The following is a 19,992-nucleotide window of genomic DNA, read 5'->3' as shown; positions in this document are numbered from 1 at the left end:
TCCAAAATCATATGTTGAAAAGATTATCCTCTCTCTGATAAATTGTATTTTCACCTTTGTCAAAATATTAGTGATCTGTATATGTGTGAGTCTGTTTCTGGATTCTTTGTTCTGTTTCATTGATGTGTTAGTCTACATTTACACCAATACCACACTGTCTTAATTACTGTAGCTTTATATTAAATCTTGAAGTCAGGTAGTGTTAGTCTTTCAACTTTGTTCTTATTTTCAAAGTGTTTTGGCTATTGTAGGTCCTTTTTATTTCATATGTATTTAGAATCAGCTTGCCAGTCTACAAATAACCTTCTGAAAATTTCATTTGGATTGCCTTGAATCTATAGACCAATTTAGGGAGAATTGATATTTTAACATTATTGAGTCTTCTGATACATGAACATGGCATATCTCTCCATTTATTCAGGTCTTTAATTTCTCTCAGCAGTGTTATATAGTTTTCAGTGAACAGGTTTTACATATCTTTTGTCAGATTTATTCCTAAGTATTTCATATGTTTAGTGCTATTGTAAATGGTATTTTAAAATTTCAATTTCTGATTGTTCATTGCTAATATACAGAAATATAATAGAGTTTTGTATATTGGCCTGTGTCCTACAACCCTCCTAAACTAGTAGCTTTTTGTATATTCCTTCAAATTTTTTATGTAGACAGTCTTATTGCCTGCAAATAATGATAGTTTTACTTTTTCCTTTCAAGTCTTGATGTCTTTTCTTTTTTTTGCCTTATTGCCTTATTGCACTGGCTAGAACCTCTAGTGCAATGTCGAATAGAATATGGCATGCTTGTCTTATTTCTGATCTTAAGGGGGAAGCATTCACCATTAAGTATGGTGTTATTACTATGTTTTTTCTTTTAATTAATTAATTTTTGGCTGAGTTGGGTCTTTGTTGCTGCACGCGGGCTTTCTCTAGTTGCGGCGAGTGGGGGCTACTCTTTGTTGAGGTGCACGGGCTTCTCATGCGGTGGCTTCTCTTGTTGTGGAGCACGGGCTCTAGGCGTGCGGGCTTCAGTAGTTGTGGCCCGTGGGCTCTAGAGCGCAGGCTCAGTAGTTGTGGTGCAAAGGCTTAGTTGCTCCGCGGCAAGTGGGATCTTCCCGGAGCAGGGCTCGAACCCATGTCCCCTGTGTTGGCAGGCAGATTTTAACCACTGCACCACCGTGGAAGCCCATCACTGTGGTTTTTCATGGATACTTTTGTATCAGTTGAGAATGTTGGTTTCTGTTAGTAGCCTGCTGAGAGTTTTTTATCAGAAGTGGTGGTTGTATTTTGCCAAATGCTTTTTTGCATCTATTGAGGTAATTATATGGTTTTTAGCTTTAGTTTGTCAAAATGGTGAATTATATTCGTTGATTTTTGAATGTGTAAACCAGTCTTGCAGTCCTGAGATAAACTCTCTTTGGTCATGATGTATTATCCTTTTGTTTATTATTGGCTTCGCTTTACTAAAAATTTGTTTAGAATTTTTGCATCTGTGTTCAGGGGGGATTTGGTTCATAGTTTTCATGTAATGTCTTGGTCTGATTTGGTATCAGGATAATGCTGGCCTCATAGAATAAGTTGGGAAGTACTCCCTTCAGTTTTCTGGAAGAGCTTGTGTAAGTGATACTATTTCTTCTTTAAATGTTTAGCAGAATTCATCAGTGGAGCCATCGGGGCCTGGAGTTTCTTTGTAGGAAGGTTTTAGACTACAGATTCAATTTAAAAAATAGATATAGAGCTATTCAGGTTATCTGTTTTCTTGAGTGAGCTTTGACAGTTTGTGTCTTTCATCTGTTGTCAGATTTGTTGGCATTGAGTTGTTTGTAATATTCACGGCCTAAGATAGGCTGTAAATCTTTCAAGTAATATTTTAATGACATCCCACAAATTTTGATATTTTGTGTTTTCATTTTTATTCAGCTCAAAATACTTTATTTCCTTTTTTTTTTTCCTTAGAAATTCTGGAATTCCTTTAATGTTCTCTGACATATATTTAATTCTGTACCATTATTATCAAAATACTCTTTTTTTTAAAACATCTTTATTGGAGTATAATTGCTTTACAATGGTGTGTTAGTTTCTGCTTTATAACGAAGTGAATCAGTTATACATATACATATATCCCCATATCTCTTCCCTCTTGTGTCTCCCTCCCTCCCACCCTCCCTATCCCACCCCTCTAGGGGATCACAAAGCACCGAGCTGATCTCCCTGTGCTATGCGGCTGCTTCCCACTAGCTATCTGTTTTACATTTGGTACTGTATATATGTCCATGCCACTCTCTCACTTCGTCCCAGCTTACCCTTCCCTCTCCCCGTGTCCTTAAGTCCATTCTCTAGTAGGTCTGCGTCTTTATTCCCATCTTGCCCCTGCGTTCTTCATGACATATTTTTGGTTTGATTTTTAGATTCCATATATATGTGTCAGCATACGGTATTTATTTGTTTTTCTCTTTCTGCTTTACTTCACTCTGTATAACAGACTCTAGGTCCATCCACCTCACTACAAATAACTCAATTTCGTTTCTTTTTATAGCTGAGTAATATTCCATTGTATATATGTGCCACATCTTCTTTATCCATTCATCTGTCGATGGACACTTAGGTTGCTTCCATGTCCAGACTACTGTCAATAGAGCTGCAATGAACATTTTTACTGTTATTCTTATTTTGACTTTTACAAAATGATAATTAGGTTTACCAGAAGGAGGTGTCAGTATTAAATATGCAACCATTTAAAGCAACAACAAAAAGCTCCCCACTCTCCAATCTTTGATATCTACTCTTTATGCATATTTATCAGTAGACAAATACATATAAAAACCCAGTACCCCAAAACTCAATGGTTTTCTCCATCATTGTGAAAGGAAAGTCAAAATGGAGTCAGTATTTCTTTTTATTTTTTTATTTTTTTATTTTTTGCTTTATAACAAATTTAATCAGTTATACATATACATATGTTCCCATATCCCCTCCCTTTTGCGTCTCCCTCCCACCCTCCCTATCCCACCCCTCCAGGCGGTCACAAAGCACCGAGCTGATCTCCCTGTGCTATGCGGCTGCTTCCCACTAGCTATCTACCTTACGTTTGGTAGTGTATATATGTCCATGCCGCTCTTTCACTTTGTCACAGCTTACCCTTCCCCCTCCCCATATCCTCAAGTCCATTCTCTAGTAGGTCTGTGTCTTTATTCCTGTCTTACCCCTATGTTCTTCATGACATTTTTTTTCCTTAAATTCCATATATATGTGTCAGCATACAGTATTTGTCTTTCTCTTTCTGACTTACTTCACTCTGTATGACAGACTCTAGGTCCATCCACCTCATTACAGTATTATGTGGAATTTCTTTAAAAAATAGGGGGTAGAAAGTACAGAAGTAACATACAATTTAAATGTATGATAACTGTTAAAGCTAAGTATTGAAAACACAGAGATTCACTATGCTACTCTTCTGTGTAAGTTTAAACGATTACATAATAAAAAGATTTTCTTAAAAATATGTAAAATATCATGTTTGAAAAAGGCAGTTCACAATAGTATAAACAGAGATTAGTATAAAAGTATGTCAGGTGATAGAGGAAACAAGTGTTTCTGGAATTATATAAATAGAGCTAAATCTTCATTGTTTTTACTTTTTTCTTGGAAAGTTGTTTGTGTTCCCCCAAATAAAAGAAAACAAGCTTGGTGATACCACCCTGGGCTCATCCCAAAGCCCTTCTCTCCCAAATCCTGTGTCAGGGTCACAGACACCAGCACCCAAGCTCCACATTTTTCTTACCTCTTGAGGCAGCTCCAGTTTTGACCGGTCATCCAGGCCATTGGAATGCAGGCCCATCAGGTATGGCACAGGAGCATCTAAGAAATGTAGGAGAGAAGCTGGGAGAATAGGAACATAGACATGCTGCCACTGGAAAGGAAACATGAGAGCTGTAATTGTCTCCGCCACAGTCATCAGTCTCTGGTAATCTAGGTCAAAAAAACAAAACACACACAAAACCAGTCAAAAACAAGGTACTTGCTTCTCAAATAGTAAGTTAAAATCTTCAACACAATTGCACATTTAGAAAGGAACAGGATAAACTTCAGCAAGGGTATGCGCAGAGTATGATTCCCTTGTGGGTATCAGAGAGACAACCCAGAGACCTCAGTGGACCACAAGCTGAAGTATACCCCCCACACACAGGTCCATGCTAGTAATAAAATTTCATATAGAAATACAATTTTTAAAAAAAAGAAATACAATAGGAATCATAAATAGCACCTTGCTCCAAATACTAAACCAGAATGTTAAGTAGATTCTCTTCAGTAGAAGGAGAATGGGGAAGTGGAACAAAAAGAAAAGGAACAGTGGCCTAGTCTCTGTTCAGCATGAATGTCAAAACACCTCATTTACCACTCACATGTCTGCATTCTACAAGGAGCTGATGTGAACTTTGCCTTCAAGATCAAGCCCAAAGAACCTTCAAGCATGCAGAGGCTGGTTTTCCACACTAGCCAAGTCTGCCTTCCACCTGGCAACCTTTCTTGAATGGTAACAGCATGAAAGTGTCATTTTAACACTTTGATAAAAAGCTCCCCTAGAACCTGAAAGACCCAGAAGATTGACTTTCATTACTCAAAACTCTTATTCTAGGTCAGAGAGCATATCTTGGAAGAGAAGCTTGTGCTCAAAGTTTAGCTTTTCTTCAGAATGCAATCTCTAGACTTGTTTTTTTTTAAATGAGTAAAAAATACATCAGCAAAGCCAATACAATAGATTGAGATTTAACACATTACTATTTACAAATGGTATGCTGGTTTCAGACACTTAAAGACAAAGTAGGAACATCAATTTTAAGATCATATGAGTAATATCCTCCTGGAATGGCTGATTTCAAATGAGTTTTCACAGGAGTTAAACAGTTTTATGCACTAAAAACTCAGCCCACCATTTAAGCAAACCTCAGCTTGGTTCATAAATGAGTAATAAATAACAAAAAGCTTTCCAGATAATGAAGAAGAATGAGCAGGAAGTGAGCAGAAGCTGATATATATCAACTAGGTTTTAGCAAAGCATCCTGTGTGCTCACCAGTAAAACTTTGGAGCAGCTTACCACCTTGCTCCTGGCTAAGCATGCCCTGGAAATAGTTTTTTTTTTTAACTAGTAATGCAAATAAATAAAAATTGATGACTAAAACTTCATCATCTCCAACATGTTGAGTACACTCTAAGCAAGTGCCTCAGCTTCTTCGGGGAAAGCTAAGGCATTTGATAGATAATAGATAAGTGATGTAAAACAATCAGTGGGTAAAACTGAGCTCAGAGATTTGGTCATCAATAATGATTTTTTTAAAAATACAGCTGATTTAGCAGAAGGACAAAAGAGCGCAAGCTTTTCATAGTCACTAAAATCAGGAACAGACTGATAAGAGTTCAAGAAGAAAGTCGATCTCATTTTTCACTGTGCCCCACAAAGCACTGCCATTCCCATATTAAAGACTATTTGGTGAGGACCCTCTCCCAATTGAAGCAACAACAAAAATATTTCCCAAATTACAAAAAAAAAAACACTCTTTCAAGGATTAAATAGATAATCTATATAGCCTTTCGGAAAAAGTATTTACTCCAACGTGAGAGTAAGCAACAACTGAGGAACAAATTTAGGCCACTGCAAGTTCTATCTTCAGCCTCTTCTGAGATATCTCAGTTGCACGGGGCACCTGTACAACTTTGCTTGTTATCTTTCTGTTGAAATCTTCCTGCTCTATGATTAGTCTAACAATTATTATTAAGAAGAATTCTAATGATTCTCTAGGTGAGGCCTCAGTTTTTGTATCTTTCACCTCTCTTCTAGATATGAATGCTTGTAAATAACCTACTAAGAGCAATAATCTTGAGAATCTCAGACATGATAAGAATATACTTTAAAATTCAAACTTAAGATGATCAAAAGAATGTAAAGCTGTGGGAGAAAACCTCCAAGAGATATTTAAAGCTGAAGGTCCAGTCTTACTGTGTCCCAACACTGGCTCTTAAACACACATTTTGAATAAATACTACACTGAATAATTTCTCCCCCGTTTCAGTGTACACACACATATAGACACACACCATTTCTGGTTTTTTTTAAAAAAAAGGCAGGAAGGAGCAAGGCCTTTTCAATCATGTGAAAACCAAAAAGCTGCTTCTTTTACCAAAAGTCAATAAAGCAGGTGCTACTCCTTTACGTGGCTGGCATTCCTGACAGGTCTGCTCAGAGACACGAACATCTCACAGGGGTCCAACAGACACTCTGAGTAAAGGAGTCCCTGAAATGCCTTCCTCATGAGGCTTCCTGGACACTGGACTACTCCTTATAGTGTACCTAGTTACAGTGTCAGGGAACATCTATCTACTCTCTAATCATGAAACAGGGCATGCTAAAGTCTGAAGGAAGGGGCTTCCTCTGCTCCATAAAAGCAGGTTTTTCAATAGCACAGACATCTAGTTCTGGTTTTTCCCTACTCTTCAGGATGAGTCTAATCCAGTATCTGAAACTCAGCCCACTTATTTCTGCTAGAGTGGGTAACCTTATTCGCCTCAGATTGAAATCCCTGAAGTAGTCCCTGTGATGCACTTGAAAGTGTGCGATTCTTAGAAACAAAACACTTTAGGGGGTGAGACATAATCTCCTCTTTCAAGGCTAAACTGCTTTCTATTTATATGGTTTGGTTTTACAGATACTAGAAACTTGGAATTTTATGGCCTCTCTGGTCTGAGTTGTGGGTTTCTTTTTCCCTACATTTTTGTATTTTAAAAAAGCAACAACTCATCTTGAAGGATGGCCTAATAAACCATGCCTCCGGGATCCATCAACCTGTGGTACCCACACTAGGATGCTGACCTCCCAGAGCTGTAAGCAACAGCACAAAATCCATTTCTATACACCAGTACAAACGATAAAATCAGTACCTCCTTTGCCATTGCCTGTCTCTGTGCTCATCATGCCAAGAAGGTGAAACTAATAAATAGGAAACAGCTGAAGGTCATCTGCATCCAAAGAGTTTAGCCAATCAAAATCAACTGGAAACACTTCAGCTCGAGGCAACTCTCTGGGTTTTCTCACAGCTCCCATAATGCTGTAATGAGCAATTACTTTTAACAAAAGGAGATAATGCAAAGCATACTGGGATTACAACCACTTCTGAGTGGTGAAGAGAGAATAATCAGCACATTCTTATGACTTCTTTCTGTGCAGAGAAAGACATTAGACTTGGCATCACTTTACAGATAAGTTCACTCCTAAAACAAACTACAGGGAAGTTCCTGCAAATCAGAAATTGAATTAGAAACTGTCCTTGCATACTCACACTTCTGTGAAAACTGTATGAACAAGGATGTTTCTCATGCAATCTTTGTTCTTAGGAAACAACCTAATCTGTGTCCTGATATCTCCAAGATAAATTGTTAAATGAAAGAAGGTATAAAACAATGATTAGTATGCTCCCATCTGTGTTGTTTTTAAAAGGTAGGGCTTCCCTGGTGGCGCGGTGGTTGGGAGTCCGCTTGCCGATGCAGGGGATACGGGTTCGTGCCCCGGTCCGGGAGGATCCCACATGCCGCGGAGCGGCTGGGCCCGTGAGCCATGGCCGCTGAGCCTGCGCGTCCGGAGCCTGTGCTCCGCAACGGGAGAGGCCACAGCGGTGAGAGGCCCGCGTACCGCAAAAAAAAAAAAAAAATAAATAAAAAAAAATAAAAGGTATACATGCTGTATATGCATGTCTATGTCTGGAAGGAAACAGGAAACAGTGATAAGTCTTAACACGTCACTGTACATACACCCTTTTGTAATATTTTAAATTTCTACCATATGACTGAAATGCTTTTTTTCCAAGTTTTACTTTAATATACCATATCAAAATGTATCTAATGTAAAGAATATTATAATTAATACATGTGCAACACAACATTAAAAATAGTGCATTATATAAAAGTATTTAGGAGGAGGGCATAAAAAAAATCAAGAGATTATTTCACAAGGGTAGGATTTTAGATCAAAAAGAAGGGAAACAGGGACTTCCCTGGTAGCACAGTGGTTAAGCATCCGCCTGCCAATGCAGGGGACATGGGTTCGATCCCTGGTCCGGGAAGACCCCACATGCTGCGGAGCAGCTAAGCCTGTGTGCCACAACTACTGAGCCTGCATTCTAGAGCCTGTGAGCCACAACTACTGAACCCATGTACCGCAACTACTGAAGCCCACATGCCTAGAGCCCGTGCTCCGCAACAACGCAATAAGAGAAGCCACTGCACTGAGAAGCCCACGCATCGCAACAAAGAGTAGCCCCTGCTCACCACAACTAGAGAAAGCCCGCACAGCCAACAAAAAAAAAAGGAAACATTGAATTCTCTCTGCACTGTTTTTCCACACATTATTTATTTGCTTTAAAAAACTATTATTTTCATTAAGGATGCACAAGAAACTTGATCTCCGGCTACCACAGGAAGGAGAGAGGAAGGAGATTTCATTTTATTCCCTTTAAAATTTTTTGATTGCATTACTTTGCAAAAAAAAAAAAACTAATGTAAGCTTATGTATAAAATAAGCCACAAGGATACACTGTGGAACACGGGGAATATAGCCAATATTTTATAATATGTATAAATGGAGTATAACCTTTAAAAATTGTGAATCACTGTATTGTACACCTGTAACTTATATACTATTGTACATCAACTATACTGCGATTAAAAAATGAATTAAAAAATACTAATGTATGCATTTGTTTCCAAGCTTGTCTGCACTAGTTGAACTTATTACTGGGTTGTATAATTTAACCAAATATTATGTAAATAAATGGTAAGATATGAGGGCAAAAAAAAAGAACTGTTTCTCTGAAAACAAAATTAAATGCTTTAAAAAGACTCAGTAAAGCAAAGTCACTAAAAATACAGCAATTGAATTAGGCATATCACTTAAGTGCAGAAAACTTGGGAAAACTAGCATCTACTATGGTTCTTTTGCAAGGTCCTTTAAAAGTTCTCGCTCCACTTTAAAAACTGGAAAACTCAGTGTGAATGAATTATGGGTGAGATTTATGCAAGAGAAACAATGCAGACCCCTGATTAGTGGATCCATAATCAAAGAAAATGCACAGACACTTCATCAAAAGACTGGTGATTATACAGTCATATGGTTTAAATTAAAATGTTTAAGGGATGTATATATCCTTTTAGGATTCCCAAACTTAAGTGACTTTTCAATTATCGAATTCACTACCCTACTAAATCACATCAGATAAAGAACTTCTGCTCTCTGTATAATTTTAAAACAACCACTAAAAAATATGCTGTTAAAGAAAAACTATCTCTATAGGGATCAAAGAACAAAATTATCAGTAGTAAATAAAATGATCTACACATATCTTAAAAGAAAGATTTTCCCTAAATAACACCTCTTTTCTATTCAGAAGGCAGGACATGTAGTGGGCAACAGCAACTCTGAGTGCTGATGACATGTTTTTCAAGGGCCAGAGAGAGTTCCATCCACATGAGTCCTCTGAATCATAAATAAAAATTACTTCAACTAGGGAGAGTGGGAGGGAGGGAGACGCAAGAGGGAAGGGATGTGGGAACAGATGTATATGTATGACTGATTCACTTTGTTATAAAGCAGAAACTAATAAAAAAAATTACTTCAAGGAAACCAACCTGAATTGTTTCAAGTACTCTTAACAATAGAGAGCACAATCTACATCCAATAATAGGCAATCCACTCCATTTTAGCCTCAACCATGCTGATTTCCTTTTTGACCCCTTGGTTATTTAGAAGTTTGTTTTTTAGTTTTAAGGTATTATTGATTATTGTTGGTCACAGGACATACTTTGTATGATTCAAATTATTTTAAATGTATTGAGACTTGTTTTATGGCCCAGAATATGGTATGTTTTTTAAAATATTGGACTTTTTCATTCTCATCCAGAGAAAGCAATTGAGCTGCGACTGGCAAAAATCGATCATACTGCGGTTCACCCCCATTTACTTGACATGAAGATTGGACAAGGGAAGTATGAACCAGGCTTCTTCCCTAAGCTGCAGTCTGATGTGCTTTCCACCGGGCCAGCCAGCAACAAGTGAGTCAACCCCAGGGATTCCCTGATCCAGCTCCCTAGCCACGGTGGTGAGGGTTATACAGTATCTGCACCTAGACTGTTATCTCCACAAGACCTTGACATTTGTAAAGCAAATATGGAGAAAATACACATTATCCAGGTTGTTCACTTGTTTGAACAAGGAAACAGGTGACAGAGTATCATCAGCTCCTGTCTCCACTGTGAAAATTGGGATAGCTTCATGTATCATGGCCTGTAAAAGGCCGGGCTGCAGGTGGGTTGAAATCATCTCATGACTGAATCCATACAACACCTAGCTAGCACTGTATTGTTAGTAAGTGGTGGTTGAAATAACAGAACTGAAAGTAGATAGCTTAGCAGGATTGCTCTTCTTCGTTACTTTTGGGGATGAGTGTATCAAAGCCCAGGCAGAGTTGAGTGAATATAGTTTTGGATCTGCAAGTGAAGTTTTTTTAGGTGTTTCAAGAGAGAGATGTCTCTTGGGACTTCCCTGGTGGCTCAGTGGTTTAGAATCTGCATGCCAATGCAGGGGACACGGGTTCGAGCCCTGGTCTGGGAAGATCCCACATGCCACGGAGCAACTAGGCCCGTGTGACACAACTACTGAGCCCGCACGCCTAGAGCCGGTGCTCCACAACAGGAGAAGCCACTGCAATGAGAAGCCCATGCACAGTAATGCAACTAGAGAAAGCCCACGCACAGCAACGAAGACCCAACGCAGCCAAAAATAAATAAATAAATAAATTTATTTTTAAAAAATAAAAAAGGTATGTCTCTGTCCCTGGGGAGTTATCTCTTTCTTGCCTAGTAACTGATCTTTAAGCTACCCTTCTCAAGGTTTCTGAGCTATCTCTGGTGGTTTCTTGGTGGTTTCCCATGGCCAGCATTGGTCCCTAGATGTTTAAGTTTTCTCCTGTCAGTTGACCTTACTTTCTTAGCAGAATATTCTTTCTTTCTTCCTTTCCTTCTTTCCTCCCTTTCTCCCTCCCTCCCTTCATTCCTTCCTTTCTTCATTTATTTTTGGCTGCGTTGGGTCTTTGTTGCTGTGCACAGGCTTTCTCTAGTTGTGGCGAGTGGGAGCTACTCTTCGTTGAGGTACGCAGGCTTCTCATTGTGGTGGCTTCTTTTGTTGAGCGCGGGCTCTAGGTGTGCGGGCTTCAGTAGTTGTGGCACGCAGGCTCAGTAGTTGTGGCTTGCGGGCTGTAGAGCGCAGTCTCAGTAGTTGTGGCACACAGGCTTAGTTGGTCCGCGGCATGTGGGATCTTCCCGGCCCAGGGCCCGAACCCGTGTCCTCTGCATTGGCAGGCGGATTCTTAACCACTGCACCACCAGGGAAGTCCCTCTTAGCGGAATATTCTTAATTGTCTGCTTTGATTTTGTCAGGTGGACAAAAAGGAATGCCCCTGCCCAGTGGAGGCGTAAAGACCGGCAGAAGCAGCACACAGAACACCTGCGTTTAGACAATGACCAGAGAGAGGTAAGACACCTTGAGAATGACAAGGAATGACCCTGTTATCATGCTACACCCTCCTTCTCTTTCTCATTTCCTTGGCCTCTGGTCTGATTCAAATATCCTCCTCATAAAGAAGGGTTAATAAATAAGTTAATTCCTGATCCCTGATATGAGCCTCAGTTGTGACAAATCCAGGATGTACAGTGTTTCACAAGGGGCAGCAGGGCCACTAGCCATGTGCGTCCTCTCCCTGAACCAGATTTGCACCTCTGTTCAGGAGTGATACCAGTGCTTGGAAGAGAGCCTTTCACTGTCCTTTCAGTAGTCACTCGTGCATGATACTCACTTCCTCCCAGGCGTTGGGAGAGTGGGAGGGGTGACAGGAACCTCAGAAGATAAGATTCTAAAACTTGGGGAAAATCCCTTTAAAATTTTTGAGGCTTTTGTGTGTGTGTGTGTGTGTGGTATGGTGGTAAAGAAGTTAATTTTGTTAGAGTGAGAAAGAGGAAAAGCTGAACTTGGGTTAATGCTGTGGCTCTCTGAACCTGGGGAGGAGGAGCCTTTTTTCCTATTTTTTTCTTTATCTTAATTTAAAACAGGTGATCTTGACTTTTTTTTCTCAGAGGAGCAAAGGAATATTATTATCAGGTGCATATGGGGATTGAGGATTCTTGAATTGACCTGAGTCCTTATTGCTCGTAAGCTGAGTTTCTCAGCTCCACTGTAACTTGTTCCCAGTAAAGTTTCTAGTTACAAACCTCAGGTTGGAGACCCTGCCTTACTGAGTTGCAGAGAACTTGTGAAAATGGAGCTTCACCTTCAGAAACCTATTTCAGCAACTTCTCTTTGAGAAAAGACCCTGCAGTTTGCACTTTAAACAGATGAAATCCAGTAAAGCATGTTGTTTTCATATGTGTCTGGCATCTCAATGAATGGGAAAATATTTTGCCTTTGCTGTTTTTTAAAGGAATAAATTAATATTGCAAAATATGGTTATGAATTTTTAACTGCTGGTTTATAGGGTACAATTGTACTTGGTGTTTTTGTGAGGGTGGCCTAATGGGTGTTGGGTGTAGGTGTTATTTTAAAAGTCTCCCCTGGGTCTTCCACGTCACCTCCATATTATTTCTTTCAGCAGTTTATTGAGTACGTTTTCTTGGTCAAAATCACTATAGTAAACACTTTGAAATATAAAGATGATAAGGAGGTAGCCTTGTCCTCAGGGAATACCAGTTTATTAAGGAAGCAAAGGCCATATGAAAGGGCCATATGCGAAGCACACCAGTGTTTGATCACTGATTAGAGAAAGCAGAGGTCAGTTCTGTCTGGGGTAATCTCAAACAAGACTGTTTGGAGGAACCAGCACCTGTTTAAGTCTTGAGGATGATAGGATTGTTAGGGACAAAGACGAGTATTGCAAATAAAGGAGAGGCAGGATCCAAAGCTTGGTGGTGGTTGTGTGAAGGAGGCTGTGGGCAGAATATTTGGGAGGCAAGAGGTACTGGAGGTAGCTAGCAAGTTAGGAGCAGGTAGCAGTAGTGCAGGTGATAGTAATTGAAGCCTAATCCTAGGGGCTGGTAGTAGGGGCAGATTGAGGGGCCAGAAGATAGAACGGACAGAATTGTACTACTGGAATAAATATGGGGAAAGAAAGAAGTCGGGAGTAAAAATGGTTGTGAACCTGGGATACTGAGAGGATGTCAGTGTGCAGTTTACTGCATTGATTTGGTTATATGTTAAAACAGACAGCACATGGGGAATCACCAGCAAACTGTAGAAAATCAGAAAATGCAGTTGTTGTTTTGAGTGTACACACATGTTCTTCAGGCCCTAATTTAGCAAGGATGGATATCTTTGATAGGAACAGAGGAATTAAATTCCTCCAAACTTGGGGAAAATGATTTTCCTCAATAGTACTCTGAGATTTGAGTTGGTTTGCCTACTCATAGGAGTTTGCACACTCATACATGTTGCAGCCATATGTTTTTTACCTCTTGTCTCATTAAAGCCAAGAGGGCTTTACATTAGAAAAAACAGAATTAATTCATCATATTTTCTCAGTTCTCCCTACGATACAAGCACTGCATTTTAAACTTTGCCCTGAGCCTAGGAAAGAGGCAGTAAGAAAGTACGGGGTGATAGTGCCCTCTTCAGGCCCCATCAGTACTGGTTGCCTGTGGTCTGTGTGCATGGGCATGAAGAGTCTTTGATTTTTCCTTTTGCTTTAGAAGTACATCCAGGAAGCCAGGAATATGGGCAGCACCATCCGCCAGCCCAAACTGTCCAACCTTTCCCCGTCAGTGATTGCCCAAACCAACTGGAAGTTTGTGGAGGGTCTGCTGAAGGAATGCCGCAACAAGGTGAGCTGTGGACACTTCTGAATGTGTATTTTCCTTGGCAGCCAAGATGAGACCAAGGCTTAGCTCTGACCACTCTTTTCTTGATTTTGAAAATATTGTTAATATAATGGGATAGTACTAATGTTAAGATCCTGTTAACTTGGAATTAGGTATATTTGTTTTAAATAAAATATACCATTAATTGAGAGCAAGCACACTTTGCTTGATAAAAACTTAATATGTATTCTTTAAAACTGAGAGACAGATGTAGTTTTAAATTTTAGACATCTTATGTTACTTAAAATCATTAATTTTAAGTAAGTAATATCTTAAGTAATGTAGTTGAATTGTCTTCAACAGATTAGTCTTACACGTATGCAAATGTTTTTGCCTCTCTGATTTAATCTGATAGCACTGATCTCGTGTCTAGAAACAAGAATTCGCTGAGTGCTACTGTGTGCCAGATTAAGGTGTATTATTCAGTTTAAGCTTGCCGTTGACATGTTTTTTTCCATTCTACAAGAAGAGTAATTTTTTAAAGCTTTATTAAGGTATAATTGATATACAAAAAATTGCACACATATAATGTATACATCTTGATGAATTTGGACATATGCATACACTGGTGATACCGTTACCAGCAATCAAGGTAGACATATCTGTCACTTCCAAAATTTTCCTTATATTTTTTTGCGTTTTTTGTTTGTTTTGGGGGTGAGAACACACACGAGATCTGTCCTCTTAACATATTTTAAATTGCACAATATTGTATTATTATAGGTGCTATGTTGTACAGCAGATCTCCAGAGCTTATTCTTCTTACCTATGAATACCAAAACTTCATACCTCTTGAGCAACAGTTCCCTATTTTTCCCTCCCCACAACCCCTAGCAACCACCATTCTATTCTCTGCTTCTATGACTTTGTTTGACTATTTCAGATACCTTATATAAGTGGAATCATGTAGTATTTGTCCTGTTTGGCTTATTTCACTTAGCATAATGTCGTCCAGGTTCACCCATGTTGCTGCAAATGGCAGGATTTCCTTCTTTTTAAAGGCTGAATAATACTCCATCATATATATGTATATACCACATATTGTTTATCCATTCATCTATCGGTAGATACTTGGGTAGTTTCCATATCTAGGCTGTCATGAATAATGCTGCAGTGAACATGGGGATGCAGATATTTCTTTGAGATCCTAATTTCTGTTCTTTTGGATATATACTCAGAAGTGGGATTGCTGGATCAAAAGATAGTCATTCTTTTTTTTTTTAATAACAGATTTGTAGAGATCTGCTTTCTTTTATTTTTAAAATTATTATTTTTTTTTATTTTTGGTTGCCTTGGGTCTTCGTTGCTGCGACGGGCTTTCTCTGGTTGCAGTGAGTGGGGGCTACTCTTTGTTGTGGTGTACGGGCTTCTCATTGTGGTGGCTTCTCTTGTTGCAGAGCACGGGCTCTAGGTGGGCAGGCTTCAGTAGTTGTGGCGTGTGGGCTCAGCAGTTGTGGCTTGAGGGCTTTAGAGCGCAGGCTCAGTAGTTGTGGCACACAGGCTTAGTTGCTCCGAGGCATGTGGGATCTTCTGGGACCAGGGATCCAAACCCATGTCCCCTGCATTGGCAGAGGGATTCTTAACCACTGTGCCACCAGGGAAGTCCCACGATAGTCATTCTTAACTTTTAATATTTTAGTTCAGAGCTTAAATTCCTAATAAAAATACAGCCTTTCAACCAAGTCAGTATACTGTGCTTTTTAGGACAGTTGAACTAACTTGGCCCCTACTACATCCTGTTTATTCATCAATGGAAAAAAAAGATTTTCCTGCATTTGTTTCTAAGTGATGCTCATTTATGGGATGAAATCAAATATGCTTCTTCTTGCAGAAAAAATTATTACTGTTACAAGTTAGGTTGATATACCAGTACTGATATTTTGAATTCAGGCATTTTAAAAACCTCATCAGTTCATTCTAAGTCGTTGATATCTATGATTTTTCCCAACAATGTTGTCTTTTCTCCCATCAAGAACATTGGTGATGCTGCCTTTCTTGAAAGAGGGCTTGTCTCTTGTCTCTTGTCTCTGGGATTTGTTTTCCATGCCCCTTGCATTCATTCTCAAGTTTTGAGATGCATGCTCTGGCAGTGACAACTTTCTTATGTCTACTGCCTGGTCAACAATGATGGTGAAATATATCCTAATTTCAGATTTGTTGATATGTGGAAAAGTGTACATGTTAGAATTGAAGAAACACAGTAATCAGCCTAACGCTATCAACTGTTGGCTAGCATGTGGAGCAACAGGGAACTCTGATACTGTTGGAAATGTAAATTGGTATGATTGCTTTGCAAAACAGCATAGCATTTATTATCCAGTTTTCTTCTCCTAGGTATATTCCCTAGAGAAACCTTTGCAGCATGACCCAGGAGATATGTACGAGACATTTACAGCAGAATTCTTTGTAATAGTCCCAAACCGGAAACAACCCAAATGCCAGTCAGTAGGAGAATAAATAATAAATTGCAGTATATTTATACAGTGGAATGCTATACAGCGTGGAAATAGACAACAGATATATTGATCAGTGTGTATGGATTTCACGAACATAAAGTTGAGTGAAAAAGAAAATAACAAAAGGGGCTTCCCTGGTGGTGCAGCGGTTAAGAATTCACCTGCCAATGCAGGGGACACGGGTTCGAGCCCCGGTCCGGGGAGATGCCGCATGCTGCAGAGCAACTAAGCCCATGCGCCACAACTACTGAGCCTGCGCTCTAGAGCCCACGAGCCACAACTGCTGAGCCCGTGTGCCACAACTGCTGAAGCCCAAGCGTCTAGAGCCCGTGCTCCGCAACAAGAAAAGCCACTGCAATGAGAAGCCTGCACACTGCAACGAAGAGTGGCCCCCGCTCGCCACAACTAGAGAAAGCCCGCACACAGCAATAAAGACCCAATGCAGCCAAAAATAAATAAATAAAATGAATAAATTAAAAAAAGAAAATAACAAAAAAAAACCATACTGGCAAAACTAAACTACATTGTTTAGGGATACAAATATAGGTGTTAGGGCTTCCCTGGTGGCGCAGTGGTTGAGAGTCCGCCTGCCGATGCAGGAGACACGTGTTCGTGCCCTGGTCCGGGAAGATCCCACATGCCGCGGAGCGGCTGGGCCCGTGAGCCATGGTCGCTGAGCCCGCGCGTCCGGAGCCTGTGCTCCGCAACGGGAGAGGCCACAACAGTGAGAGGCCCACGTACTGCAAAAAAAAAAAAACAAAAAAAAAAACAAAAAAAAACCCCAAATATAGGTGTTAATCATTTCCTTGCTTTTCCGTAGTTTTATTGTGTAAGTCAGAACAGTGATCACTTCTAGAGTGGGAAAGGTGATTGGAGAAGGCACATGGGATTCTTCAAAGGTATAGATGGGCAATATTTTTTTTCTTAATCTCGTTGATGGTTATGATAGTCTAATAGTATACACTCACATACACACATATATGTGTCTGTATATGAGATATATTTCACAATAAAAAATTAAAAATAGTAACACTGGAAAGAAATATGCCAAAGTGTTAAGAGTTGTTGCTTCTGCAGGGTAGGGTATGGGGTGATATTTTTCCTTGCTCTTTAGATTCTTTTTTTTTTTTTATAAATTTATTTTATTGATTTTTATTTTTGGCTGTGTTGGGTCTTCGTTGCTGCGCGTGGGCTTTCTCCAGTTGTGACGAGTGGGAGCTGCTCATCGTCGCAGTGCGCAGGCTTCTCATTGTAGTGGCTTCTCTTGTTGCGGAGCATGGGCTCTAGGCACACGGGCTTCAGTAGTTGTGTCATGTGGGCTAGTAGTTGTGGCTTTTGGGCTCTAGAGCGCAGGCTCAGTAGTTGTGGCGCACGGGCTTATTTGCTCCGTGACATGTGGGATCTTCCCGGACCGGGGCTCGAACCCGTGTCCCCTGCATTGGCACGCGGATTCTTAACCACTGCGCCACCAGGGAAGCCCCTAGATTTTTATATGTCACAAATTTACAACATGATTAAATCTTCCTTAAGAACTTGGATTCAATATTCAGGCAGCTTTAGGTTCAGAGACCAGATCTGCTGCTTCTTTGCTGTGTGAATTTGGGCAAGTTACTTAAGTTCTCTGACCTCAATTTCCTTATCAGTAAATTGTGAAAAATAATAATACTTCTCATAGAGTTATTAGGCTTAAATGAGATAATGTAATACTTAGTACAGTGCCTGGCACAAAGCTGCAGTTATCATTATTCAGTGTGGTTTTTTGTTTTTGTTTTACAATGAGCACGTGAAAAATTTTACCTAAAAGTAACTTATTCCTCCTCAACTTTTCATCCCCTTGATGGATACTTTAGATATATTTCTAGGATTAAATGCTGAAAGGTTTGTTTAATAGGGTCAGTTAAGCAGTCAGAGTCAGAGAATGTCAGAGATGAGCATGACCAAAGGGTTTTATTCAACTCTTTTCAACTCATAAATGTAAAAACTGAATCTAGAGTGATGAAATCACTTGCCCAGGGTCAAATAGTGATTTCTGTGTTTTTATCTTCTTTGAAGAAGGCCCTCTACTATAACCTGACCTCAGTGATGGAGAATAAATACACTCTTTATCCATGGGTCTTACTCCCATTCCAGCAAATATGCTGGGCAGTTGGCCACAACCCTCTCTAGTTGAATGTGATCTGGCTAACTGTGGGTGTCTAATCTTACCGACTGATTTCTTATAGACCAAGAGGATGCTGGTGGAGAAGATGGGCCGAGAGGCTGTGGAGCTAGGGCACGGGGAGGTGAACATCACAGGGGTGGAAGAGAACACCTTGATTGCCAGCCTTTGTGACCTCCTGGAAAGGATTTGGAGTCACGGGCTACAAGTGAAACAGGTAATGAATGTCTAGCCTCTCCCTGTTGAGCAGACTGTCTTCCTGTTTTTGCTTACTAGCTTTCCCACACTTTTCCAGCTGGCTGGCTTTGAAGAATGGTGCATGGTGCTTTTGGAGTGAGACTTGAAATAGTTCAACAAATAAGTAAATAAATGTGACCCAAGCTATCTTCTTTAAAAATAAGCTTTATAAATCTGTGTATTTGTCAGACATTTTAAAAGTGCCATCTTTTTCCCTGCAAATAGAGCTGAAGGCCAAACTGATAGCTCTTGTTTGGTAGCTGGTCCTAGTCTGGAGATAGAACACAAAAGAAAGAGAACTTGGAGCTCAGGAAGTACCAAATGTATTTTAAGGGTCCTTCACTATTTGTACATTCCCAGTGGGAAAAGGTCTGTCATTAACATTTATTTTATAAGCAGATAGCTTAACCTTCTAAAGATTTGAGAGAGTACCAAAAAAGTTGAGTAAGTTTGATTTTTACTGCTTAATACCAAGAGAATTCTCCTTATTTCAAAATACTGTACTTTGAATAACTAGGCAAGATGGACAGCTTACACTTTCATGCATTTTTAAATTTGAAAAGTTTTCAAAAGCAGTTTTATTATGGAAAAATTAGGAAATATATTTGTGTCCAGCAAATATTTATTTAGGGCCTGCAGTGTGCCAGGCACTGTTGTAGGTACTTGAGATACCTCAGTGAACAAAGCAGACCAAGATCTCTGCCCTCTGGAATTTTCATTCTCATGGGCATAGAGACAATCTACCTCATCTGTCCTTCAAAACATTTTTCTGTACACATATGCCCATGTACAGCTGTATATTTAAAAATCCAACAGAACTGCAACAAGATACCTTTTCACATCTACTAGGATAGCTAAAATAAAGAAGACAGACAATAACAAGTGTTAGTAAGGATGCAGAGAAATTGGAACCTTCAGATATTGCTGATGGGAATGTAAAGTGGTGCAGCCTCTTTGGAAAACAATCTGGCAGTTCCTTGAAATGTTAGAGTTATCATATGACCCAGCAAGTCCACTTCTAGCTATGTACTCAAGAGAAAGGGAAACATGTCTGTGTAAATATGTGTGTGAAAATGTTCATATTCCTAGCAGCATTATTCCTAATAACCAGAAGTTGGAACAACCCAAACGTCCAGAAGCTGGTGAATGGATAAACTGAATGTGGTGTATTCATACAGTGGAATATTTTTCAACAATAAA

At 39.6% G+C, this 19,992-nt stretch overlaps 1 protein-coding gene across 2 annotated transcripts in view; it reads left to right on the top strand.

Annotated features, from left to right (window-relative positions):
• Positions 1-19,992, top strand: part of DENND5A (DENN domain containing 5A) — a gene marked incomplete at its 5' end in the record, with an annotated part of 116,709 nt that overhangs the window by 71,316 nt on the left and 25,401 nt on the right. For both annotated transcript variants that reach the window (XM_079708805.1, XM_079708804.1), the window contains 4 exons: positions 9,942-10,092; positions 11,476-11,569; positions 13,774-13,905; positions 18,620-18,772. In XM_079708805.1, coding sequence (XP_079564931.1) covers positions 9,942-10,092; positions 11,476-11,569; positions 13,774-13,905; positions 18,620-18,772 — 530 coding nt within the window. The remainder of the gene's footprint in view (positions 1-9,941; positions 10,093-11,475; positions 11,570-13,773; positions 13,906-18,619; positions 18,773-19,992) is intronic.

Source organism: Hyperoodon ampullatus (genome assembly GCF_949752795.1).
Source record: "Hyperoodon ampullatus genome assembly, chromosome: 7".
In the NCBI taxonomy this organism is placed as follows: domain Eukaryota; kingdom Metazoa; phylum Chordata; class Mammalia; order Artiodactyla; family Ziphiidae; genus Hyperoodon; species Hyperoodon ampullatus.
This window is presented reverse-complemented; position numbering and strand designations above follow the sequence as displayed.